Raw genomic sequence first — 27,764 nt, forward strand, 5'->3', positions numbered from 1 at the left:
GTGGAGTGGCGGCAGCTGGGGGACTTTGGGTGTATGTTTTCGTTCTTGAGACGTCTGTAAGGGGTGGGGGTAGGAGGGTAAGAGGGTAGAAGGCGTCTCTTGAGGCACATATTTTGCAACGCTGCTTCTTTCTGCCGCGCCGGTAGGTTCATTGAAATGGAAAGCGATTTAGACGACGAATGTCGCCGTCGTCCCCAAGGGTGTAAGGGCGTCCTTATTTTTGCAATCTCCGCATATCCAACTTTCTTCCACAGTGCACACGTATACAAACACATTCGCAGATTGGCTACAGATGCCACAGACGCCTGCAAGTTATGCAAACATCGCAGCAGCACCACGCGCGCTCTCAACAATCTCGGCCATGAATGTGCAGCGCCAGGAAAAGAAAGCACCCTGTTCACGTGTGTGCGTGCGTGTTTTTGTGTCTTGCTGCATCCTGCGGGCATTCGGCGGCATACATAATAAAGCTTCAGCTGCCTGCTTACGCTCTGCAATTACCATTATTTATTCCACCATCCAAGCCGCCATAGAAGGTTGATGAAAGCCAAGAAAAGGATGGGTGTGTGATGTGTTCCTTCCTTTTTGCATTTGCAAAAATCTTTCCACCACCGTGCGCAAACGATGGCGGCGCTTCATCCTTTTACCGCTTCACAGTCACACACACTTCTTTGCCACAGGGCGAAATAATTTGCCCAACAGCACACATTGCATTTGGGCATCCTTCTGGCGACGCTTTTTCTGCAAACCGAGAGGGCTGTGATGATGCTCACACACACACATTCACAAAGGATGCTCTCGCCCGGGGTGGCCGCTTTCGGGTGGAAATATGAACCGAGACTGCATTCAGGACATGAAACCACTGCCCGCTTTGAAACGTGTACGCATGCATGTGTATGTGCACTTAAGTTCATCAATTGTTTGATTTAATTTTCAGCTAAACTTTACGCTCTCGGGGGATGGCAAAAAAACGGCAAAAACACACGCAAATCATACTTGCCGGTGTGTAGCTTGGCCACATAATTAAAGGGGTGTTGATGATGATGGCAATGGAAGGGGAGGCCCGGCCGGCGGGTGGTAGTACTGCCGCGCGGGCATAGAGTGTCACCGCTTTGTGGCGACAAGCAAGCAAGCAAGCAAGCAATGCTGTTTGGCCCGTCCGAGAAACCACTTTCAATGCTGTCGTTGACGGCATTTGCAGTGGCGCTTTGCAGTGTTTTGTCACCCCAGCAGCAGCAGAAATAAAAAAAGGGTTTTTAGCTGTTTTTAAAGGGCGCATTATGGAAGGTGTCTCCGGTCTAATTTCTCTTGTCACATTGGCGGGAAAACAATAGCGCTTGAAGTTTGAACAATGCGAAGGTAGGTACGACGAGGTTTGGTGAGTTTTAGAAAGGAGATAGCGAGGACAATGCAGAAGAATGTGTATGTTTAAGTAATTTTAACGATATTTGTTAATACACATTTAACAAACAAAAAGCACACGGCTATTCAATTTAAATAAATAACGGAACGGGGCTTTTTTGTGCGCTAAGTTGACCCGAGGACCCAATGCTGGCGTGCGTAAACTAGATCCCTTGCTAATGGAGCGATAAATAATAGTAACGACTTGTCCTGCTTCTGACTACAAACTAGCGTTAGCGATTCGTCGATACCATTTCGATTCGAAATGCAACGATAATATTTACATTACAATGACTTTTACAGCTGATACGCGACGGAAACCGAACCGAGATAGGCATGCATACAAAATCGACGATTTATATAGCGCGATGCGTTTGATCTTCCACCCCTAGCGCCTAAATCGATCACTAGACAACCCTCCTGTGTTTTTTTCCTGGCTGAATCGCTTACACAACCTTTCGGGTATCGGCCCTTGATGAAGAGTCAATAGCGTACGGTGTACGTGTGTGTCCGTCCACCCAAAGAATCAATAAATCGTAACGTTGATACGAAAACAAACCATTAGCAGATTCATCATACAACGCGTGTACGCTTTTTTCGCGCTCGCTCTCTCTTTCTTCTCTCTTTGCTCTGCAAAAATTGCAAATTAGATTAACTGTAACGGGTTTGCAGACACCCTCCTCCTCCCCGTTTCCAGCAACGGGGATTAGAATGTAGCCGCCGCATACATTATCTTCTAAAACTCGATGCGAGATCGATGCGTCCAAGGAAATCAATAGCTCAGGAAAACTGGGCTGATCCCTGGGCAGCAAAATCGAATCCGCGCTATCAATCGGCGCACACTAATTAGCAATTCAAATGAAGGTGCAGCAGCAGCAACACCCTTTTCCGCTGGAGGGAGACCTTCGCTACGATCCGGGAGAAAGTCATTAAACTGCAATCAATCGCTTTACGCCTCGATAAACGCCCAAGTGTAGCGCGAGCGCGCTGACGATTCGGCATCTAATTGATTAGTAGCGAAGAGGCTGGGCTGGCGGGGCAGGCACAAACCGTTAATCGGCCGTTCGGATCCGATTCCCGGATCGGCAGACAGGCGGCCTACCGCACCCTACCCAGTGGTTAGCTGACCGGCATTGTTTGAGGTGCAGAGTCAGTGCCAAGGCAAGAGAGAAGAAATAAAAGAGAGAGAAAGAGAGGAAAAAGCCTATACACGTTCTGCAAGACCAATTATTCACGCACGCTACTACGCTTATGCTGTTGCAGAAGCTGGCGGGAGGTATGCAAATTTTTGCAGCAACCTACCAGACACAAAAGCGCACAGCAATCGGTGATGCATCGATTAATTGTGAATAGGCGCTGTTGCCTCTGCCGGTTCACGATCTCCCTAACGGACGGTTGGGTTATTATTGCATTGTTGTTGGGCTGCCCGGGATCTTCCCGGGAGTGGTTGAGAATGAAAATATTTGCAACAATTAGGTTGCAATAATGCTTTCCACTGCCTTCCTTTGCTGCTGCTGCTGCTGCTATATCCTTCGCTGCAGAAGGGGAGGATAGAAAAAAAAATTGCACCCGATTTTACTGATAACTCATCACGCGGGGTGAGTTTTTTTCGGGAGAAGGAAGAATAGACTAACCAGCAAGTCATGCTAGACCTGTGCAGCGACCTTTGATTGTTCTGCCTTTCGAATGACTTTTAATTGTTGCCGACATAATGCAGAAATTGCAATCAAAATCAATGCTAAATTACCCCCTTGGGAGAGCTATTATAGGGAGACAACAACTACAAAAAACGCATTTCGGAGCAGCTACAGCAAAATTGAACTCGCTACTCTATCCAAAAAAGCATAGGAAGTGATGAGACATTCAATTCGTTCATTTTTTAATGGTATTCCATTTCCAAGGTCCCCCAAAGGCTCATCTTTGAGTGACGAGGTGACATTGCTACCTACGACGACGATCGCTATCCATATTTTTGAAAGCTCCAATCCCATCCAACTCCAAACAAGGCCCGCTCTCTATCGGATGATCTTGGCGCCACCGCACTAAACTATACACACGAAACCTCCAGCTCTGCTTTGTCTACCGGCCAGAGAGAGGTTGACGTGTAAACAGCTTTACCTCAAGACAGGTGTAGGAAACAACAAAACCACCACCCTTGAAAATATCCAAACCCACATCGAACGTACATGGAGCCAGTCGCCATTGGCTCGCTTTGTGGAGGTGTCTGTCGATGAACGTTCGAGTGGCGGGGGCCATAGCATGCCACCCGCAGAGAGCCGGTTTATGTCACTGCGCATAAGATTTTTTTTTCTGTTCTGTTTTGCTCCAACGATTCGCTTACGCAATTGCAGCACACGGCGCTGGAAGCATAATTCCTGGCGAAGTTCAGGTTTTTCAATTCCAAGATGATATTTATCTTTCCTTTTCCTGCTTAGACTACTAAAGGTATCTGTGTGTTTATATAGCTATCCGGAAGTTTCAACACAAGAAATGGGATGTCAGCAACAAATTAAAAGAGTGAAGAATGCGGCTGGTACGAGGTATGCTTTCGATTTGCTGGATTTCTGAAGTTGAAGTCACTGCAAATATTTCCAATAACTGCAATAAAACACATTCATAACTAGAGATAATGATAACAACCCTTCTGACTGCAATAAAAAAAACGCCGCACAACTGACTCAGAAACTGCACCACCTTGACAGCGGTGTTTTGCAACACAAGCGGCAGCAGACGGCTGTCACTTTATCAGGTAAAGTTAATTATCAAACATCCGTCCGTATCCATTAACCTGCTTCCCTGGCTGGCCTTGGGGAGCGTTCACACACCCATTCTGGGTGCAGTTAGGTCGTCCGAGGTCAAAGGATACAAATTGGAGCACCAAAGAACGTCCACTAAGCGTCCCCAGGCTGTCTTTGGTCGCTGCGAGGCCCCATAAACGAAGGCTATCGTCCCTCGTCGCTTGCTCCATCATAATGGAGGGATCCACCCAGTCTGGTCGACATATATATTTTATTACCACTGTCAACCCCACCCAGTAGCCCACGTGTTTGCATGGCATTATAGCAGCCACCAGACCCGGCGTGTCACTCACCTGAATCTCCGGTGGGCCACCTTCGTCCCGTATCAGCAGCAGGTAGCTTTGATTGTCGATCTGAATTTCCTTCTTGAACCGGCCGCCCTCGGGCGATTCCTCCTGCATGTACGTGCCGGTCAGATAGCGGTGGACCAGGGCCGACTTGCCCGAGCTCAGGCTGCCCACAATGCCGAGCCGGATGTCCGGCACGGATCGGGAGATGGTCCATTCTTGACTGTTAACGAACGAATCTGCGAAAGAGAGGAAACGAAGACGCATATATAAGTAAAAGCTGCAATATATTCACATTCGATCATTCACAATGGCCCCTCGCTGTCATATTTATTCGAAAATTTGCACATGTCTTTCCAGGGGAAGAAAAAAAACGGAACCCGCTTTTGGTTTTGTGTTCCCCAGTGTGGAAGTGTTAATGAAACTTTTGGTTGGTAAGAGCCAGAAATAAAAGAAGCCCTGAACACCAACAAAAAAAGGAAGCAAACGGCAACTAATCCCATTTCTGACAGCGGGGATTTGCATCTGATTGGCGCCGGGCCGTGGCTGGGGAATTTCGCTAGGCACATTATATAAAAGGGGAACACTCGGAAGGAACTGACCTTCCGAACCTTCCGTGCCAGCAGACCCGCGCGCCGAGTTTCATTAACACTTCCTTTTCAAGTGTCAATCTTGAGCGTCACCGCTTCGCCGAGCACGGCCAAAGTTTGCTTTAAGGATAATAGAGCTATTTTTCCGGCGCGACCCGGGGGAGCGACTCGTCCAGCTGATGCCCGCAAGAGCGCGCAAGCCAGTTTGCTTTTCTAGCGAGATCGTTTAAATTAAGAATTCCTTTTCGTGTTTCCCGAAAAAAAAACAGGGAACGATCACGAGAAGAATGAAAACGGAATTAGATCTCATCAAAATGTCATTTCGGGTGACATTCCGGCAAACTTGACGGTTGCCGGAAGAAACCAGCAAAGCAGACGGCCAGCATCCCCGTCCATCCATCCATCCATCCGTCCGTCAGCACCAGTGTAGCAGATTGTTTTCTTTTGGGGATATTATTTTTATTCAAATCTGCTTGTAGTTAATCAACGAAGGATTACGTTTTGATATGCATGTGAGAAGAGTTTTTTTTTAACGCTCATCACCAGCACACGTTTTTGACAGCGGAATGTCGCCGAAAACTTTGGTAGCTGGGCAGGACACCCTTAGGACACCATCCTGTCGAGGAAAATCTTGTTCTGTTGTTGAAAAGACCGATTCGGTCTGGTTTCTCGCTCCGTGATGATTTTGTTTTGTGCAAGTAAGTTAACAAAAGCTACACAACAACACAAACAGTACACGTGTACCTTTCACGGGCTCAATTTGATGGATTGGCCATAGCGAAGAGTATTTGCTGCTTTATGTCTGAATTCAGATGATTTTTTATCGTTCCATCATCTTCAGGATATCGATTTTACTTGAGCGCAATCAATAGTTCACTTCATTAAAAAAATGGAAATGTTACCACGAAAAAGATAAATAAAAGCAATACTCTCGATAGTGATACAACCGTCCATCCGTCATATTGCCCAGAAAAAAATATAAAACTTTTCTTCTTCTTCAACCTGAATGCGAAAACATGACTCCTTTGGAACATGGAAGAAACGTAAGACTACTTTTATCCTTCTTTTCCCTACCAAAGAAATAAAAAAAAGGTGTTGATTGATTGCAAAAAGATTAGCCACTGGTGCTGGTGAGGTCCGTGAGGGAGACAAACACATGGCACAGGATCTGAGGGACTGAGGCTTGTACCGAACTGGTTGTGCTGTTCTTGGGCAGACGAGACACAGAGCGTTTGATTGATGTTATCCCGACCGAATTCCGGTGGGTCTCTCGCCCCTGTACCGAATTTGACACACCACGAAAAGCATGGAAAAATTGCCTCACTTATATATGCATAAGAAAAAGGGAGCATCAGGGAGCGATCCTTCTGCTCTCTAAAAAGTCTCAATAATTCTGTACGGGAAAAGGAATGGAATCGACACCAACGGAACTCGACACATACCGAGTTCCAAAACCGTGAGCTACAAACATCAACACACGTCAGTAATGTCGGCGATCTGTGATGACACCTCGGCTGCAGCCGAATTCCACGAACACATTGTGCACATTTGCATCTTGATTGATTACAGCAAGCACGCGGCGTTCGCCCTTTGCCGACGATTTCTGGGGTCCTCTGGTTGCCAGAAGACAGGCAGAGAGACGCCGCCGCCAACCGTTCCCGAGGGGGAGGGGTATAAGATTGCGCAAGATTGATTGCATGTAAATTAACACCATTTAGGCAGCGCCGTGACGACTCCCTTGGGAGTGAGAGAAAGGGTTTACACCGGTGGAACGGGCTCGGCCCACTCGGTGCGGCGTGAGAAATCTGTCCACCGTTGGTACGCTTCCGCCCGAATCCCCGGCATCGCTGGAACGGACGGCAAATTGTCATTATCCGGTTGGGATAGGCATCACACAACTGTGCCTCCTGTCTTTTCGGTGGTGTCCCGAACTGGGTTTGGGCCATCGTGTGTGCGTCCGGACAAATTAGCTGACGCATTTAATCTTCAAATTAATCACCCGAACCGCTGGGGCGCTCGTATCGGAATGTGAGTGCGTTTTTTTATATAATTCGACGTACAGTTTTAAACGTGGACGTGGTTTGTTTACAAAACCTTTAACTATGGGGGCAATTCTCCTGGCTCGGGGCTTGCTGAAGGTGAACCCGTAAACTTTGTCATTTTATAACCCGAAATGAACGGTTTGTTTTTCTTTCTGTCTCTTGTGCGTTGATATTGCACTCCAAAAAAGTGACGTGTTTCGATGAAATAAATATAGTTTTGGGTTGCTTTTTCTGTCTCTCTTATAAATTTCGGCTTATTTATATGGCACACCCCACACCAATTTGCCAATGTGGGTGCATTAAAAGCTTTTTTCTCATTTTTCCTATCTCGTGTTTCGATCCCTCACCGCACTGTGGATGTGGTGTGTTAAATGTACGTGTGAACACGTAATTTATTTGGCACCGTTTTTCTTCATTTATGCCATATTTTTCCAATATCCGTTGATGGAAATTGTGTGTGTGTGTGTTCAGTTCGGGCATTATGTGGAGATGAAATCTCACATCAGCTGAGACTGAAATGTGGGTAACCTTATTCGTAACACAAAAAGGGTTGCATAAATATATAATGGAATTCATTTATGAACGCGTTATGTTACATTATGTTTACATTTACGTTGCTCTATTTTTGCGAAAAGTGTTTCAACCTCGATTAGCATTGAATCTGGTTAATGAAGGCCACGCTATCGATGAGTATTCCAAACATTTTAGTGAAGATTGCATAAACTGTTTGCCATGCGCAAAAGTCGACATCGACAATCACCCCCCCCGAACAGATGGATTTTGCATTCCGAGCACAAAATGTTACGGCTTAATCTTATTTGCATATGCGTTGGAGAGATGATTTATTTCCATTTTATTTGTTTTTGTTAGCTTGTTTTACTTTTTGTTGCTACACCCAAACACAGCAGTTTGTTTTGAGTGCTTCACTTCCTCCATTGCATTGCTAAAACGATGTTCAGCTCCGTGTGCTAAGTTGGCACAATACACAAGAGCATGTTAATGACCAAAGCCAGAGCCGCAACTAATCAACCGCGCGATGATTTCACTCTCGACGACCCGATTTTGTTACGACCTCCAAGTGGCAACAAATTGGAAGTCAAAACGACCGCTGACATCACATTATGCTACCGAACTGAAACATAGAAGCAATCACGCAGTAACAACAAAAAACCCACAAAATAGTGCACAAGGAAGGAGAAAATTATGTGTCGAGAAAGAATTATGATATAATGGGCCTGGCGAGACACTTTATGGTTCAGGGCAAGGCACAGCTGAGAGAGCAAATGTTGGCTAGTGCAAGAGCATAGGAAAGGAAGGAAAAACTATCATCTTTTGCTCCAACACCAGAGTACCAGCAGTAGCTGCGAAGGTTTGCGGGACGTGCTGCGTTCCAATTTGCCTCATCTGCACGTCCGTGGTGCACCATTATGCTCTGTCCGGCTTGTTGGAGGAACATTATGGTCATAAATAAGCGCGTCCAACGATGCAAACAAATCATTTACACCTCCCAGGTTCGGTGCGACAGAGGCGACGACCAGCGTTGGCACTACATGACACAGCGCGCCGTTTAAGTTGTCGTCACATCTTGGCTGTTGCCACGGGGCTGCTAACTTCTTCCTTCACACGGTGATGTTATCATTAGTCATCTAGAAGGTAGAGTCAGCTTGCAAGTGGTAAATGAACAGCAAACCTACTAAGCAAGTGTGATGTAGTGGATGACCCCACGACGCCGACGACAACTGCACCGAAAGTATGTCCGCATTTTCCAAATGAAGATGTCGTCGTGTTCCTTTTTTTGCTGCAGTACCAAACGACCCCCTTGTTCTTGGCACACCGGCACACCATATCGTGACATAATGCATGCGTGAAAGTAACTGTGACACAGCAGCATTCAATTAGAATTGCTCCACGACAAGAAGAACCCCAAGGAAGCGTTTTATGTGTGTTTGAAAGTTGGAAGCATCTGCGTTAGGTCCGAATATCGACAACCTAGCAACTGTGACAAAGCACGAGACGCTAGTTCCGTCAGAACGATCAACTCGCTGCGGAATGCGTGCTTGGAACGGTTTCGAGCACAGGAATGGATGACTTCGCCAATGCCGGTCGTAAAGCTAAATGAGCTCGGAGACCCCGTGGAGCTATTTCCCGCGAGCCGTTTGCGTGCAGTCGTCTCGACAGAGCGGCGTGTGTGAAATTAGTTCGCCAGAGTTCGAGAGCCACAGTGGTCCAAAAATATCGCTGACTAACAACACGAAATGCACCACAGCAAGCCAACCGATGATTCGAATTTGCTTCAAGTGTCTCCTCCCATGATTGGGTTGGTGGTTGGTTGATGAATTTTGAACAACGACAGGGTATGGCTCCCACGATCTAAAAACACCCCAAAACCCAAGCCAATTGTGTACGCGCTAATGATTCTAGCCCTCTCTTGGCAATGGGACATCATCGCGTAATGTCTTTCCCTTTGAGCGCAAGGGATCCCTCAAAGTTTGTGTTACATTATCGCTATGCTTGTCATCACCATAAAAACATCTCCCCTTTTTTTCTTGGAATGGTCGTTAGCGTAAGCGATGCGCAAAACTGAAACAAGGGAATATTTTATACAAAATACCGAGCAGGGATGTATCTGTTTTTTGAAGAGGGTAAACACGTTTCGCTTAAATGCTTCCGCATCGTAGGAGGACGGAGAAGACGCTCATACACACCTGACCCCGAAGCGTTTTGCTTGCCCTATATAGTTTGCCTGGAGGGACCGGAATTTGGGGTACGGTTCCTGATGTTCATACTGTCCCACAAAGCGCTTATCGAATGATTAAACCTGATGGTTCCCGGCGGTGTACTTTGACCTTCAAATTCCTTCGAACCACATCCGGAATAGGCAATCGATGTCGGCATTCGGCCGGAAAGCACGTAAAATGCGGACAGGTGTGTAAAAGGAAGCGCCACCCGAGGAACATCCGTAGGAGCTAATTGAAAATAATGAACCAGAACGTAATGTTCTGCTCTTTCCGGAATTTGGAATTTTCGGTGCTTTTCGGACATCACGAGTTTCTAAGCGAAATTTCTTTCTTCACCTGGGATTCCGACTTCTTCAAGCTTCTGGGTTTATTGTGATCCTTATTGGCCAATAGAATTGGAGCAGGAAAAACTGGTAGAAACAGTATCATTTATATCGTCTTCTTCCAAGCCCTGAGGCACTGGATCACGGCTGAGTGACCATTCATCGGTTAGGAAGAACATAGAAGAAATAGCCAAAAAACGGCGGAAATGGACTTCCCGCTGATTATGCACCATCTCCATCGAATCCCAAAATTTCCAAACGATGAGTTTTCCTTTCGACCCCAGGTAACATCATCATGTGTTTCCTTTTGTGTGCTGGAGGTAGGAGGCATTTATTGAAGGTGCTCATTTTCCTTGTGCTTCTTTGTTTTGATCGATTTATGCACCGGCGGCGGCGGCGGCAGAGGCGGAACGTTGAAAAGCTAGCCAGCGCATAGGTAAAGATGATCTGAACGTGCATATATTTATTCTATCGCTTCCGTTTCCGCAGGAGCTCGCCTCATCAAAACACAAACCCCCCTCCAAAGTCGAGTGGAATAAATTAATTAAACATGCAAAACTGACTTGATCAAAGCTTGGTGAAGGGAGTTGTAAGCGTCTTGAACATAAGAAAAACTACCCTTTTCCCGGAAAGTTTATCAAACACAAAACGAAACTTCTTTTCTTCTTTCTCCCTCCATCTCGGTTTAATTGTATTATTGTGCTTTATAAAACAAATAAAAACGGCACCATTTAATATCACCCTTCAACAAGGCGTCGCACCTGAATGTTACCCACGGGGCCCACACCTTTCCATTCGTAATTGCACCGTTAAAAGCAAACTACACACCTTTCACCTTTCCGGCGTTCTAATCTTCATTCCAGCACTTTACACACTCAAAGCAGCATCTAGCATAAGTATACAAAACCCCAAAACGAGCACATTTTATGGTTAATCTGGTGCAGCGGAAAATGGACAAAAACGACAGCCGCTCTAAACTTGCTCTAACAGCCGTGTTAGAAATTCTGCGCCGTGTTTGTGGGCAGCAGCGCGCTCAAATTATCCTCCAGTGGCCACTTGTCGGTGGAGGTTAACGAACGCCTTTATGACCACTCGTGCGTGTGTAGAGCCGCTGAAGAGCTTTTCTGGAAGAAAAACGTCCGTCAAGCAAAGCGGGGCAACAAGAAGCATAGAAAACCGTCGTAATGCGATGAGTTTGATTTCCTGTCCCCGGGTGTGCATAGGCATTGGTGCTGCTGTTTGTTTACCATTCTTGAGCCATAACATTGTGTGTGTGTGTAGTGTTTCTTTTCGGACGGGATGTGATTGTTCTACGAACTACAACAACTCCCATTCCTATTCCGATGATGACTTCCTTATGTTGGGCGGCGTGTTAATCGTATGGTGATGATCATTATGTTAATATTCATCAATATTCAACAAGCGCGTTTGGACACGCGGTGGTGCACACTCACGAATAGCATAACCAAAAAAGAAACAACGAACTCGACCCAAAACATATGCTACTGCTGTCCGCCATGATCGAAAATGGTTCGCGCTGTTCTATTCGATTAGCTTTAATTTATTTCAACCCAGCATAAACGCACATCCGCACACTCTGCCGTCTGTCGATAATTGTTGATCGTTCAACGAAAAGAAACAGCTAATCGAAAATGTAACCAATGATGCAGTTTGTTTACGGCGACGTTGTGCATCGTAATCATGTTCCACTTGGGCCGTTTGACGGTGATTAAATTAGACGTGATTTGATTTCGAACGCTTGCAGGTGTCCGCAAGGTTTGGAAGCTTGCTTGATCTGTAACAAAAACGTCGTCTATCGCCACATAGTTACGACAACACACCGGCGTCCGTCGGCGGGTCCGTTTTTGTAGCATGCTCCAAAACCCTAAGCGACCTCGTTGAAAGGAAATTATAAATTGGTTTCAGTTCGATGAGCTTTTGATTGAGACTGAATTGTAGCATTACACGACAGGCAGCGGGGCAAAAATAACAACAGAGTACAAACTGCGTTTCTTCACACTCAATACTTGAAGTCTGCGGAGTCCAACAAACAATTGCGCAAAACAATTACGCTGTGGTTTGGAACTCGTTTTTCTCGCTCTCTTTAGATTCGAGTGTAAAATTATGCAATCCACACCCTGTTGGGCTTCCGTGAATTTCCTGATCGTTACATTTGAGCGATTGTGTGTGTCAAATAGGATTCAAACTGCCAGCGTCTATCTGCAGCGACCAAAAACGCAGCACAAGATTACACAATCCCCGTGGAGCACTGGGACACTGCCGTGTACCCGCCCGGATAAATCAATTAGTTCGGTAAACATCGATGACATGTGCAGCGAAATGCGCTGCCCGATCGATCGATCTAAACGCGCCAAGGCACGCAACGTGGCTGCTGTCCCAACCGAACCCTTTCACACACACACACACACACTGCGCATATATTTGCATGCTCTCTTAATGGGACACCGCCGCACTACCACACGTTCCCGGCGACCGAGTTTATGAGCTGTCGGTAAATCGATTAGCTGCTGCCTGCAACAAATTTAGCTCCGCAGCGATTACCACATATTATGGCGCCACGCAGTGTTTTTACCAATTTCCTGTTTCGTTTCTCTGCTTAAAACAACCAGACTCTGACATAGCCGTGCCCAAAGGAGCCCAATGTACTGTGGACTTCGGGGGGATAAGCTTTTGAATACCGATGTGGAGACAAACATACCCCGAGCGGAACCAGATGAAAGGGTAACTTGTGTTCGCTGTTGGTATCGCTCGTTTGACGATTGCCGGTTTCCGTTTAAGCGTTTAATAGTTGCGTAAACAGCACAGCAGGACCTGCAACCGCTGCAGGGAGTAAAAAATCAATTACAATTCCGCGGCAGTTTCAGCATTCCGCCTCTTTGGCGACGAATGAAGTTGCGGAATCTTATTGGAATAATGGGAGGTGAAATAAATCAAACAAACAAACGTTGCGCTGATGCACATTCCTCATCGGTAATGTGCGTTAAATCAACAGTACCATCACAAGTTCGATGAACGATATCTGGGGTCTTGGGGCAGGTGTTTTTGCAGTGTACAGTGTACTGTAGTATTCAAACAACACTAAGTTCGTTCGTGGAAGTAATAGATCCTCGTAATAGCACAACAGTTTTCCAACAAGCCAAGGGGCTAAATTCTTGGTAGCAAATCCAAACCACAGTAGCGTTGAAATTGAACCAGCTCTCCCTCGATGCCTAATCGATTGGAATGTGCATCTCAATGTGCGAGTTGTTTGGTTGTTTGTTTGGTTTCCGACCATCGGGATAGCGATAAATCATCACCAAGAAATTGGTAAAACATCCGACCAGCATCCAGTACACACATTCCAGCATCTGCGATTCGGGGAGTGAACGGTCATATCTCGGTCATATGTCTGACCGCGGCTTTCACGTTCTTCACACTGTAGAAACGGAAGAGTTGACGTAAGACGGCTAAATCATTACGGCTCGAGTTCGATCGAGCAACATCCAATTCCGGAGGAGATCCGGAGTTTCCGAGAATGTAAGACAATGCGGACGGCCCTTTACAACGTCTGATACATCCGGCCGCGCCATCACACTTTCGCGTGCTGCTGAAAGACGTACAGTTGAGCAAACTTCAAGCCGGAGCAGTATTGATGCGCTGCCTGCCTTGGACACATATGAATGGAGGTTCCAAAATGTTGTTGTTTTGACGGTCCTACTGGAACGTAACAAAACAACACAAACTGTAACGTTCTTCACCATCGGAGCGGAGAGTTGTCTTCGTGCCAGCCGTCGCTGGGCAAACAGAACAATCTTTTAAGTAAGCAAAACATTGCTGCATAAACAGAAGAAAAAAAAGCTACCCAAAGAAAGGGCAAGTTTTTTGTTGTTGATGTTTGCCTTAGTTTTCCAATCAATATTTTATTTCTTCCCATTTGCTTGCACGCTTCTTTTTTTCTCTCCTCCAATATCGCACAAAGATGATTTCCAAGACAATATCCTGCTGCACTGTGTGTTTGCTCGTGCGCCAGCAGGCAAGAAGCACGAAAGGTTTCGCCCTCAGGTTTGGTGTCAACTGCAACTGCAACCATGGTCGGCTGCAGCAAGGAAAGTTACAGGAAGAATTATGTGCGCTCAAAAAACAGGTCGCCGATATGGTTGACGGGTGGAGAAATGAATCAAAGAAAGGCATACCAATAGCACGGCCAATATTATGCTGTGCACCCTCGCAAATAGAACGGTAGAAATGGAGAGCAGAGGTAGAGACGAAAAACGAGATATGGTTCTGATTTTTTGTTAGTTCCCTTCCTGCTCTGTTACCCGATGGAAGTGAAAGGATCGCAAACTTCTTCCCGCCGTACGTAGGACAGGACCTGAGCCACAGAAGAAGAATGGCGCTGGTAAAATGGAAAGGTGGCTTCCTTCGGTTAGCTGTGTTTGCTCTAGATTACGTGGGCATGTGCCTTTCGCCAAAAAAGGGATCAAAAGAACACACACATACTTCTAAGGCAAACAATCAGTCTGAAGGTCTCCGAAGGTCTCGGAAGAAGTACGGGAAGTGTTGGAAAAGAAATTCGGTGCAGCTGCCCATTCTATGCGTGTGTGTGTGGGTATGTGAGACAGTATTTGCTTGGAGAAGAAAGTTCATCAAGATTGCTTCATATTGCAGCTCACCCTCGCCCTACGAATCATCACCCTCACATTTCAAGCCCGTGGCTGTGCTTTATTTACTCTTCGGCGAAACGATAGCGATCGCAAGAAGCCCGATCCGGGAGCCCCCTGTGCCAATAAATCTCAGCAGGGAAAGGTTTCGACCCCTGACAGACAGGCGGCTGCTTCCGTCCAGCTACGGGGGCACGGTGTCTGACCGGAAGATGCCAACAGCAAGCAGGATATGCCACTGCTCCAGTTTTAAGCGATTTTGTCCAGCCCTGCCAAACGGACCGGAACATTGGCTCGGAAACCAGTGGGACCGATATCTTCGGAAGACTAATTACGGTACGATTGTGTTTCGTTGGATGACAAAACACATACCCCATAGGCGAGGACACCGGATTGCCGGGCATTGTTGCGGCGTTAAGACGGGCGGAACGTTGAAATACAAAGGTGCAAGTCTTTGATTTGCAGACTCATCTTACGGGGTAGTAGCCTGATTGTTGGACCTTGAGGGCCGAATGATGCAGCAAATTGAATTTCTTGTTCTCCGGCACCGTGAGGAAACGTCTGATGGCCTCTGTAGAAATGACACGGTGGAGATGTTGCGTTTTAATCGTATCAAACCGGTAAGCGAAGTGTCCGTTTGGCGAATTTCGATTCGTCATTGTGTGGTGTCCCAAGACGTTGGGAAAGGATACAATCACACAAAAGTGTAGTAGAGGCTGTGCATTCGAAGCAAGCCGCAAACAGATAGAGTTAATTGGCAACAGGTTTTTAACAGCTGAGACATATGCCACTGGATTGAATAACCTTTCAAATTTAGCTTGATTGGAAACTAGTTCATCATTTACATTTTCTCACCGCATGTCCCCGCAACTGATCGTTTGCGGGATACTTTCCCAAACAACGAGCAGCTACGGCCGGCATTGGCGGACTTTAAAAATTCATTTAAAAGTAATTGAGTTCTTCATCTTAAAACAGCTATCAGGCGGCCGCCGTCATTCATTCCATTCAAATTCAAAGTTTTTCGCCCTGGGCGGAGTCTCTTCCAGTTTGTGTCGCACGCTCCGTGTCCTTCCTTCTGTCAGCGCTTGGCGAAAAGATAAATTTTTGGCAAACGTTTGCGCTGCAGTCAGCAGACCCCCCAAAAAAGTGGAAGAAACCAGTTCAAATATTCATGTATGGCGCATTTCAGATGTTTTTTTTTTCATTCTGCACATGAGGTCAGCAAATCTTTGCTTTCTGATGCAAAATCAGAACGAGACGACGATACATGGACGGACCTTTGGCACACGTAGCTGGCGCAATAAGAAGGGGTTTTGCAGAAGGCAAATGATGATGATTTTTTCGGTGGTCTCGTGGTACGAAAATGAGCGCCGGAATATGTTTGGCAATAAAACATACGTTTTAACCCATCTTACAATAGGGCGCAGCACACTTGCATGATAATGCGGCAGGAGAAGAAGTCCTGCCAGCGAAAAAGAAGCAACAAGAAGCTACATACATGCCAAGGGGGATTCCCGTCACTTCCGTTGGCTACAACAAGGGCGCGTCTGACTCGTTTATCCTTTTTATCGAAGTGAAGCTTTTTCCTGGCGGACGAACGTGAAATCTTCCTCCTTCAGACGTTTGCTTCTTCCTCTTCCTCCCACCACTTTGCTGCGAGTGTGCCATCCGTGCAAATTTGTTATGAATGGAGGGACGAACCATAAAAAAAACACATAGAACAGAGGATCCTTTTTCGCGGGTTTTATGTCTTAAGGTAAGGGTTGCGCGCTGTGTGTGTGCGTTGTTGCCGATTGCCGAAAACAGTATTGTTGCTGATGTTTTACGGGCGATAGAGCATTGTGTTTGCAGTTGATAATATTCTGTTTTTCTAGCATCGCATTACACAAACAGATAGATGTGCAAACACACACACAAGGATGATTATTCATTGCCGAAAACATCCGCGAAGAAGCGCGAACGAACGATCGCCGGTGCGCAAAGTCCACCAAAGGGAAGTATGTAGAACGGAGTGGTGGACTGTTGATCCATACAGATACATACAGATCCCAAAGCATGAGAGACGTACACCAAGAAGCCCACCGGGGAAAAAAACATTGTTGTCCATGGGAAAGAAACGGACACACACACACGCACTCGAGATCGTGCGATACGGTTCCCTGGACACGATGTCCTGCCGTGCTGCAACGGCGCGTTCACATTTTTTCCCAGATCCGCACGGCCACACGTTCGTCGTATTAGCGTTCGTCTCCTGCTCGATGTCAGTGGCGCCTTTGTATGCACATCTTGGTTAGCCTTTTCCTTGCCCCCGGTTGCACGCGGGCAGCATGCCACACAGCGGGAGGTGACCTGTGTTGGACCGGACTGCTGGTGCGATGCTTCCACGCTACGCTTTGGTGGAAAAGATGTGCAACCCGGAATCGCTAATTCAGGTGACAAATTTAAGGACCACGATACTCCTGGCTCGCCCTTGGGCATCGCGCCCTGCTCGGTGTGCGTTACATTGTAGCGAGCCCCCCCGCCGGCGGGAGTCTTCCCGGATGGCGTTAAATTGAAACGAACGACAGCACGACCGGCCTTTCAATTAATGGCCCCTTGTTCTGTTGAAGGACCTGTTTTTCCGCTACTGTTGCAATATGCTGATGAAGCTGTTTATGTCACCCCCCACTGAGAGGGAGAGATGGGAAGAGAGTGCTCACACTCGAGTGGTGATGAACACAATTGATCATTTGGGTGTGCATTCCTTTACATTACACTGGCCCGGTCGGTACGGTGTTTAGCCCTTTTCAAGGTTTCCAGCTCGCTCGCTCATTCGAATTTGCAACATTTTGCTCGACATCATACACAGTTACGACCGGCTACTATCGTCGCTTACCTAAAACGAAAACAAGAATAAAACGAGAAAAGAGACGCGTAAGAAAAGAGCCATTGTAAAAAGACACCATTAATAAAAATTACCCTACACACAAAACAAAAACACATAAATCACAACATTTGCCACAGTGTCGGTGCCGGTGAACCAAAGCAAAGGGAATGAGAGACACACAGCAAAGGATCGGACAAAATTTAAATTACGCACAACCCAAAAATTATGCATTAATGTTTTTGCCAAAAAAAAGAAACTTTGCGCAAAAACCCCTTTTCCCCCAGACGATGGTGACCATTTATCAAACCGACATAATGAATTGGACTCGGTTTGTACGCGAGCAATTTTTGCGTTTTTGCGCCAAAGTGTGTCCGGAGGACACATTACGGCCCGGCCGAGGGAAGTTCTTCAACTGATTTTTTCGGTTTATTAGCACGTTTTTTTGCGGCTGGATTTTTTTACTACTTAGAGGAAGAAAAAAAAAACTTCTGGGTAAAATAATTGTCACGCCGTACTGGCGGCTCAGTGGCTAAGCTGACGTCCTCTCCTCTCCTTTTCCACTTGCCTATGTTACACCACGGGGCAAGTTTCACAATTTAACGCATCTTTAGCGCCGTACTAACAGTAGGTATGATAATGAACGAATCATAAATTTAACGGCGTTCCGATTTTTTTTGTCTACGCCTTTAACCCTTTTTTGGGATCCTCTTCTAGGCGCCCGACGCTCGCGGCAATCTGCAACCGAAGAGTGGCGGAGGTCTTTACATTGGAGCATATCTTTGCTCTTAGCTTTTTTGCTGACGAGTTTCTATTCCAACGCAAGAGCAAAAAAAAAAGGAGAGTTTTCTTCTAAGTGCTCTTCGGCAATGGATCCGCGCTCATAATCTCATTGTAACTGATTTTTCTTCGGCAAAGCTTATGCGCGAGAGTGCGAAAGGCTGCAAAATCGTTGCTCCGTATTCTTCCGATCGTTCGGTACAGCTTAGACTGGGTGATCTTCTTATGCCCTTTTGCTGCTACACCGCACGCCTTGTCATGGTATAATGTTCTAACTTTCCAACACACACACTCAAAAAAACCCTTCATCCGTTCTTATTCTTCTGCATACACACACACACGCACACATCACACACTTGAGGCGAATGCCGTGCTACGAGTGCCCAAAAATTAGGATCATACACCACGCGCCCTCCTAAACTGGTACACCACACCGTGCGTGGCGCGACCGGCGTATAGGCAGTAAAACTGGAATTTAAAAAGGCTTGAAGCAATTCAATTTAAAATTTATATTTTTCGCAAATTAAATTCCACTCAAGACGCACTGACGCTGCCTGCTGCTGGCCTTTCCCTTTATTTTTTGCTTTGCTTCAAGGATGAATCACGAAATCACGCTATCTGAATGCATATTCACAGAGGTATGGCCGTCCGTAGCCTTGCTGCTACCTATTTATACGAGGAACGCTTTTCCTTCAGGGCAGGGACTGCCGCGCGGATGATGTCTGTCGGATAGAGCAATTTTGCAATGCTATCCGTACATGCCGGCGATCGTTATTCTGGGCGTTTTTCGGGTCGCAAGACCTTGCGCAAGCAAGATTCGGTTTCATTCGCGGCCCTCGGGCGGTTTTTGCGGAAGCCCCTTTTGCGAGGAAAGCGGTACGCAAATAGGTTGATGTACTGGTAAGGACTATTTTTTATCGCTCCTTTCGTTCGAGAATGTTTTTTTTCGCTCTCGCTCGGTATCACTTTTTTTCGGAAAGATTTGCAAACATCTACGGGATACGCCATTCAACAAGTTTGGCGCAAACCAGCGAAAGAGGTCGCAACTCGAATGCGAGAACGATGGAAAAAGTGTTTTTATGTTGTAAGGCGCTCTCTATTCAATTGTGACCCAATTCTATCACGGATTGCAATTTAAATAACGTTGAAGAACGTGTACATCCGATCAAACCACCAGCAAAAACCTCCAGCAGTACCGTGTAGGTGACCAGGGAAGTTTGAGTTTTTTTCTGTTTATTGCTGTGTGTTGCGTGTAAATATTTACCTCAAACATCGATACTGTAGCTCAGCTAGATTTCATACTGTTCAAAAATATTATAAAAAAGATAAAAAAAACTGTACACAACACCTCATAACGGATTCATTTCTTCCGGTTGAGGGACATTTCTTCCGTTGGTTCTGGTTCTGTTAAAAAAAAACGTCTTCCATACGATAAACACGGAAGTAACAGGGAATCTCACCATGGCACTAACTAACTCAGAGGTTCGTTGCCTATCCGTTTGCGGGGCAGCAAATCAACGAAGCTGAACAGATTTAGAACAAGCAGAAATTCCAGCAAGCAAAAAACGTTCCAAAAAACATAAAAAAACGTTACTAATGATTTAAAATTTATTAACCTCTTTCTTCAACTGTCCCGCGCATTGCTGTGTTGCCTGTGCCAACTAATAAAATATCCCTCTATCTCTACAGGGGTTCAGGCCTTCTTCCTATCTCTGGTCGGTGTGATGCTTGTCCCAAAGATTGACACGACTCCGGGACGGACGCAAGGACGAAACACCGCCACACGCTACCCAGCACTGATCGCCTTACGCTCTCTGATTGAGCGATGAAAAGTGTCCCGCTGTCGGAAAAGGGGGGAAACGACATCACACCGAATTGCGATATATTTTGACTGGCGAATGTACTTTCACTCGGCACCGTCTCAACTCTCTGCCGAACATTAGACAGTTGTGCAGGAGAGTGCATAAATTGTACAGAAGTGAAGGAAACAACGCGGAACGTCGCTTTGTCTCATCCAGGAGTTGTCATCTAGCGATGCGTTTTTTTTTTGCTTTGCTTCTTCCTTTTCCATAACTATCTTTAACCCTCGGCGGGACAGGCTCACGCACGCATCGAGCCTGTCACATAAATATCACTTTTCCTGAAAGGGAAGAGGGAAGAGATCACCACCCAGCCATCATGCCCGTCAGAAGGGAGCAAAACGCAAACGAAGGCTAGAAGACGATGATCGACATTAGACGAGCGAACAGTGTGCCGAAGATGATTTGAAGGGAGTTGTGATATTGATTTACTTTCTTCCATCCTTGGGTTGCATGCTACTGCTCTCTGTGTGTCTTCTCTGCGTGTGCACCTTTTTGGATCATTTCACATCCAAAAAAAAAAGGGGGCAAGAAGCGTCACCGAAAGCAAAAGGTACAGTTACGCCGTCTTTATGTCCCTTTCGGCTGTGATCGGAAGGTAAAGTTTTTCCCTGTTTTGATAACGTACGTTTGATTGAAGATTGAGCGTTCCTGTTTCGGGCCCGTAACTAGTAATCGATGACTTCGTGGATAATGGGTGCAGCAACACGCACGGTGCGCGCAAATGGGCTCACCGTGGGGTGTTGTAAAAGCACATCCCAGTGCAATCCCGGTACGGGGAGTTTCACTTTCTTTCGCCGTTGATTGAAGAGTCCGGAATCAGAGACGGTGTTTTTTGAGGTATGAAAGTGTGCAGCAAAAAAACACCACTTCCTGCAACTTTGATTTTGATTATTTGCACAGAATGTGCCTCTTTTGGGACATACTTTATTGCAATTATTCATTAACGCAGGCTGCCAACTGAGTTCGGTGGAAAGGTTTCCCGACACATATTTGACACACTTCATTTCTCTTGATTTTGTGTTTTTTTCTGAGTTTATTTTTTGAAGCAATTAAGAAAGATCAAAATTATGGTTTTCTGCGTTTTGGGAAAGAATTACTCGATTGAAGTTTATTGCTCGCTAAGCTGATATGAGTTATGATTTGTAAACAAGAGCTGCTTGGAGCCGTTGTAACGTTTTTTTCTTGCCTGGTACGAGAAGCGATTTTTTTTTTGGTATACTCTCACTTTCAACCGTTTGTAACCAAGGAGAGTAAAACAAAAGCGAAAATGTTTGCAACAAACCGTTAACACCCTATGCAACTGCTGCCCGTACCGATTTAGTGACACCTTTTCCACCTTTCGTGCCATACTGAGCCCATTTTGAAATGTCAAACACCGCCGTTTGATTTGTTTGCCTTTTGCATAAAAAGGCGACATTCGTTTAACATTCGATTTAATCGGCTCGTGTCGAGCGCGCGCAAAAAAAAGAACAGCAGACAATCAACTAACAGAGAGAGAGGAAAAAAATTGGTCCCAGTGACTTCTCAATATGCCTAAACAAATGCTAAATGACTTCCCCCATTAGCATATGTCAAATATTTGACAATAATCACCTTCAACATTCGCTTTGCGTTCGGTTTTCTTCTTTTTTTTTTGGTAATGATATGTTTGCTGTGTGGCGGCGCTCACCAACCACCGGGAAGGTGGTGTTCACCCGAGTGTACATCAGGGCGGGCGGGTGCAACACATGCACACCCGAATTCGACACGTTACTGCAAGTTAATGAAATGTTCGGCAAGGGGCAAAACGATTGCAGGCCGATTGCCGCCAGGCGCAATGCAGAGTATCCCGGAGAATGACTCATTATGTGACAACCGCGTCCAGGTTAAACTGCGCCAGTTGACAGTTATTGCGAAAAATCATGTGCATTTCACCCTCTGTGTCCGAATGGCGAGCGAGCAGACTTTGTCTCAAATGCAAGCGAGGGGAAAATGGCACGAACAAATTAGCACAATTATGCGCGAATCGAATGGTGAAACCTGACCCGGTCCAATCGCTTGCCTAGCACCCGCCGCACGGGGATATGGAATGCAATAAAGTGCAAGCATTAGGACAGCGTGGACGTGGACATTGGTGGTTGCTGTCCCGCTGTAATGAACCATCACACGGCGCTTGGTGAAATATGACGTGCGCGGCTGCATGATCTCCGATCAAGCCAACCGTCAAGTTGCACAGTTGCAGTTGCAACCGGAGCGGGGACGGACGGACGGTCAGGGGGAGAGAGGGCAAATTATGCATCCGGATCCGGTTTTACACCAGAGCAGAAACCATTTATTGCCCAACCTAATTTGGGGCAGAGTTTAGCATGTATTGTGTCGTTTTTATTTTTTTTCAACGCTCTGGTGTGGCTGGTAGGTAGCTAGGACAATCATCGATACAACGGACACGCGCGGACACAATGAGGGAGGTTAGATAGGCGGCAGGGAGGCAATATTTTAATAACTGTAATAATAAAATTATAAACCTACCGCACAGCTCCCAAATGGGAATAAAGGTGGACGAAAACGTACTGGAATGGTCAATATGGTTTTTGTGTGTGTTTGGAGGGGTGACTTCTATAATGAAAAGGTTGCGAGGGTACATCAGCTGGATCTGAAAGAAGGGACACAAGGGGCAGGTACTGGGCAGGACGATCAGGCCCAGTGTCCACTGTTGGGCAGCGACGATGGACGTTTCATCAAAAACGAAACTGTCACCATAGAGTGGAAGAAAAATGATGTGCAGCGAATGATGTGTCGGAGGTTTCCGAACCCTTTTTGCTGGAACGCGCGCGCGCGCACAATCTTTGCTGCCACATATGAAATATGAGCTAATGTTTCCTCCCCAGGCACAAACCATCGCACAACGATAAAGAAGCAATAAAAAGATTATTTGCAATTGAGGAGAGAGGACCAAAAAAAAAAAATTGCCAAGAGACCGGTGGTGCTGATGCGGAACTGACCGTGGAATTGAAAGCCCGAGAGCGGGTTAGAGACACGCTGTGAAACACAAAACTGTATCAATCAGGAGGACGATAATCGTATGCGCTCAGGCCCGCGAGCTGGCCACGCAAAACAGTACATACAATGGGACGCAAATGTCATGCATTTTGGAATGTGAACGAAGGCTCAACAACGAAGGCACGCTAAACGGGGTTACATTAATGTCAATTTGCCCCGGCGTCTGCCCCGGAAACGGAGGGCTGAAGAAGATTGAAGGGCGCCTATTTGCGAAACGGGGTTACAGAACTTTGCACATATCCTCTTCTTCCCGCGTGCGCTATGGTCAGTTTGTTATCCATCATTCATGTAGCCATCCATCTCAAGATGCGGCATCTTCATCGTTTTTGTTTCGCGACTCGCCAGAATGACAAACCGGCAGACGGGAACGATTAACCGCGAGAACGTGCATCCTGCACAGGAAAAAGATGTCAACCGTAATAAAATGTGATTGTATCTTGTATCGTGAAGTACGTCTTGCAATTGGAATGCACATTCCGCTTTTTTCTCCCCACCGGCTTTCCGGTATGCTGTGCCGTACGCAGCAGCTGCTTGAATGATTTGATTAGCTGTACGCAAAGGATACTTTATCTTCCGCAAACGTGCACCGAACAGGATTCGGTCGACGATCTCGTGACGTCGGTTTTTTTCTTCTCTCTACATCCTCTCTGTTTGCTACATTTGCATCTCAGGCAACGTCGTAATCATCCAGCTTAAATGCACCACTTGAAAGTTAATTAGAATTCAGTTTGAACCAAGAGATCCCGAAACCAAAGGATACCGCGCAGGACATGCTGCTCTTGGGGAGACAAACGCAGCGAAAGAAAAATGGGAAAACCAACAAATATTAATCTTTATTCTAACGATTGTGATCCTTCCGAAGATGTTGCCACGCATGAATGCTCGCGCTAATTGAAATAGATTGAATTTATGCTTAGCTGTTACACGGAACAACTTAGGCTTCATTTCCGGAACAACATGTTATTAGTGATCTGTATAGATCTGTCAAATCAAGCGAAAAAGGAAGACAATTACAAGCTACTCTATACTCAGTATTGATATCAATGTTCCAAGTCATTCTGGATGCCACTTGATCCTCAATTGTAACATCCTCCGACAACTTCATATGTTCTTGTCAAATTTAAATAGCTCCTATCGTGTGCTTGTCTTGCAAGTGTCGCCACATGTGGTGCCTCTCCGATCATGATGACCTTTCGTCTGTCAACAGTACAACTCACAGGCAACGGCAGGATCATGCTCAGTCAAAATGTTGTCTTTAGCACAGATCATCTATCAGTCTCCCGTCATGTCGCCTTGTCAGTCATCGATGTCGGGTGTTGTTGTTGTGGCTTTTGCTTCTATCGCACCCGTGCGGAAGATACGTTTCTGGAGCGGAAACGAACAAGCAAACAAACGTTCAGAAACAATCGTTCATCGCATACTCTAATAATAAATCGCAATTTCCTCCCCGGTACTTCTGCATCGTTGAGCTGAGGGTGTAGTGCGTGAAGGAAGTGCGCAAAGTGAAAAGCAGACTAATTAAATATATTTCCTTGGAAGATGGTTGTTGCTGAGGGTGTTCCTAGCTACAGAAAAGGAGAGGATAAGAGTTTTCTTTGATAACAAGAATGTAAGATAATGAATGCAGATTTCTCTTGACTAATTTCCGTAATTGTTAGAAAACATAAAGCACAGCTTTAAAACAGACTCCAACTAATACACTCATCCGGCCCAAGACAGTCACAGCTGCTGTCGCTCAACTTAAGCTGTTCACTCGAGCCGAATTTCGATATGGGGATTTGGATTTGCTATAAAAAATCTCGTGCGAGAAAACTAAAACCCCTAAACACTTTAATCCCATCCCTCGAAGGCATGCGTAGGATTTCGCTTTCCATCACAAAAAACCCAAATGCAAAACAAAATGAACTCGTCAAATCTCTGCGTCTAGTCGTGTGTGTATATGTTTACCATCAAACACGACGGATAATCCCCACTTCTCACAAGACACAAGATATCATCATCATCAGCGTAGTCATCCCGCACACACACACACACACACACACACACACACAAACGGCCAGCCAGATGGCCAATAGCGGCTGCATTGCAGAGCATAAATATGCAATGCGATCGGGTTCTTTGGTTGGGATGCACCCGCCACCAATGCCAGATATCCCTAGGGGCGCCTCCCGAAGAAGTAGTGCGTGAGTGTGTCATTGATGAAGGTGTAGTTTTTTTTTCCTTTTCGTTTTTTAAATTAGCATCTAAATTGGCCTGCTGGTATTCTTGGTCGCTTGCTTCCCTTCTTCCCTGTACTGTAGCACTCTGCTGGTGATTCGCCGTATTAAGGTGTTCGTTTTTTCTTTCCGGGACCCGAAGATCTACTCTTCACGATCGCTTGGAACCACCCAAAGAAGCAGTTACGGTAACAAACAGCTGCACCCGCTTCTTCAAGGGCCGCTACTTCTGGTGCGTGCGCAGACTTTGGACACGTGGGTCTTCCTTTTTTTTCGTCCTTAATGCCACGCTTATCCCTCGGGTGCCTGTGTGGGGGGTTATACCTGCGTGTTAATGCGAGCACCTCGCACACTCGCCTTTAAGAATGGACATTGAGAATTGGTTTTGACCTTCTTTTATGCTGAGTTTTTCATATTCCCTTTTTTTCTCAGTTTTAATTCTAGTTTCGTTTTTGCGGTCTTTGACCATTTTTATTTTGCTTCTTTTATTGCCCGGGTCTTGCTTGAGCCACCTTTTTAGGTGCAGTTCATGCGCTACCGTCTTGGTGTTTTTCCCTACTTCTCCGCTTAAGAGCACTCACACACACATATTAAAACTCTACCCACGTGATTCAAAAGAGCATGTGAAGGGACACAAGCAGGAACAGCAAAAAACACTTTAAAAGCGTTTGGTTTAAATGCTTCAAATTCGTCTCATATTTCGTGCCAACAATTGGGTGAAACATTTCAAGCACAAACGCGCGCGCGCGCGCTGAAACATTTCACAGGTGTACCGTTACGATCTTTTTGGCAGTACGGGGGAATAAAGGTGAGGTAGAAAATGCCATCACATAACCGATAGGGAACGCTTGCACTGGAGGAAGCGTACATTCCCTAGCAAGGAAATGAATGATGCATTGCTGCTCAGTATTCCTTCGGTAATGCATTTTCATTCCTTTCCGAAGGGGTGGAGCTTGCTGCGTCTAGGTGCTGTGCACATCACCCTTCCGATTTTCTTCCCTCGATTTCCTCCCGAAGAGTTAGCACTGCTCGCAAGGAAAAACCGGTCACCAGAGATTTTTATGTCATTGGTGCAAGGATTGTACAGCAACGTCTCAGACAAAACGAAATGGCGGACCGAATTTCTGCCTTTTTGCAATTAACGATACAAAAACGCTGAAGATGAACGTCGCTCAGGTACTTTTCACTTCACCATGAGGAAGCCTGCACTGGGCAGGCCAGCCAAGAAGCATTGGTGAGGATTTGAATTTTTAACACCAACCACCAAATATGCGTATCACAATTTCTCACCTCACGGACGAAAGAATGGATCGACGCGTGTGGGTGGGATTCGCCGCAACCATTTGCGTGGGGAGCATTGGACACATTCAAGTGGTCAGGTTTCACCACCACCATGCCACCCACCCCACGAGAGGCACACGTTAAGGAACCCACAAACGAGTAGTAACCACCATTCAGCAAACGCGCCACTGATTGGTTTAACAGCGTGGGAAGGAAGCGAATAATTTTAGCGATTCCAGCACTACGGTGCGGTGCCTTGGTGTGTCCGTTGTCAATTGGAGCGGACGGTGTGCCGTGTGTACGAGAGCACTCTAATGTAGTTTCAATTTGCTGAATAGCGCACGAAACACAGGGCTGCAAAGCTAAGGGTAGGTTCGTGAGTTTAAGGTCAATGAGATTAGTTCACAACAGCCGGTGGTCTTTCGGATGGTGCGGAGGGTATGCAAACCATTCCGATAGGAGAACCTTCATCGCGAATTCGAAACGGAGCTCGCTAAGGAACTCTGCTTCTTCATGTACCATCGCATTGAAGGGCCTCCCAAGGGAAGTACTCAATTTTGAGGGAGTCTACTGGGAGATTCTACAGAAATCATCTTGTTTCTAGTTACCATTAAACACGATTTTTGCATGCAAACTGCGCCAATATAGCATTACAATATATATCTTCTTGAAACCCACACACCACCAGCACACTTCTCACTGTTTGGTCAACAAGCACGCTGAAGCGGCACAAAAACAGGATCATTATTTTGCAGCACGAAGATAAATGGCCGGTACGCGAGTAAACTATTTTGTTTTCGGCTGCCGCATTCTAGCCGCGGTCCCGCGGGCTGAGTTCCGAGCTCCACCAACAATTCGTTTCCATTCCTCGCTTAAATAAATACGG

The 27,764-nt window shown here is 46.1% G+C and overlaps 1 protein-coding gene across 2 annotated transcripts in view; it reads right to left on the minus strand.

Annotated features, from left to right (window-relative positions):
- LOC120905055 (centaurin-gamma-1A) overlaps window positions 1-27,764 on the minus strand; it is a 157,909-nt gene that overhangs the window by 10,789 nt on the left and 119,356 nt on the right. For both annotated transcript variants that reach the window (XM_040315717.1, XM_040315718.1), the window contains exon 2: window positions 4,490-4,722. In XM_040315717.1, coding sequence (XP_040171651.1) covers window positions 4,490-4,722 — 233 coding nt within the window. The remainder of the gene's footprint in view (window positions 1-4,489; window positions 4,723-27,764) is intronic.

This window comes from Anopheles arabiensis, chromosome 3, assembly GCF_016920715.1.
Source record: "Anopheles arabiensis isolate DONGOLA chromosome 3, AaraD3, whole genome shotgun sequence".
In the NCBI taxonomy this organism is placed as follows: Eukaryota; Metazoa; Arthropoda; class Insecta; order Diptera; family Culicidae; genus Anopheles; species Anopheles arabiensis.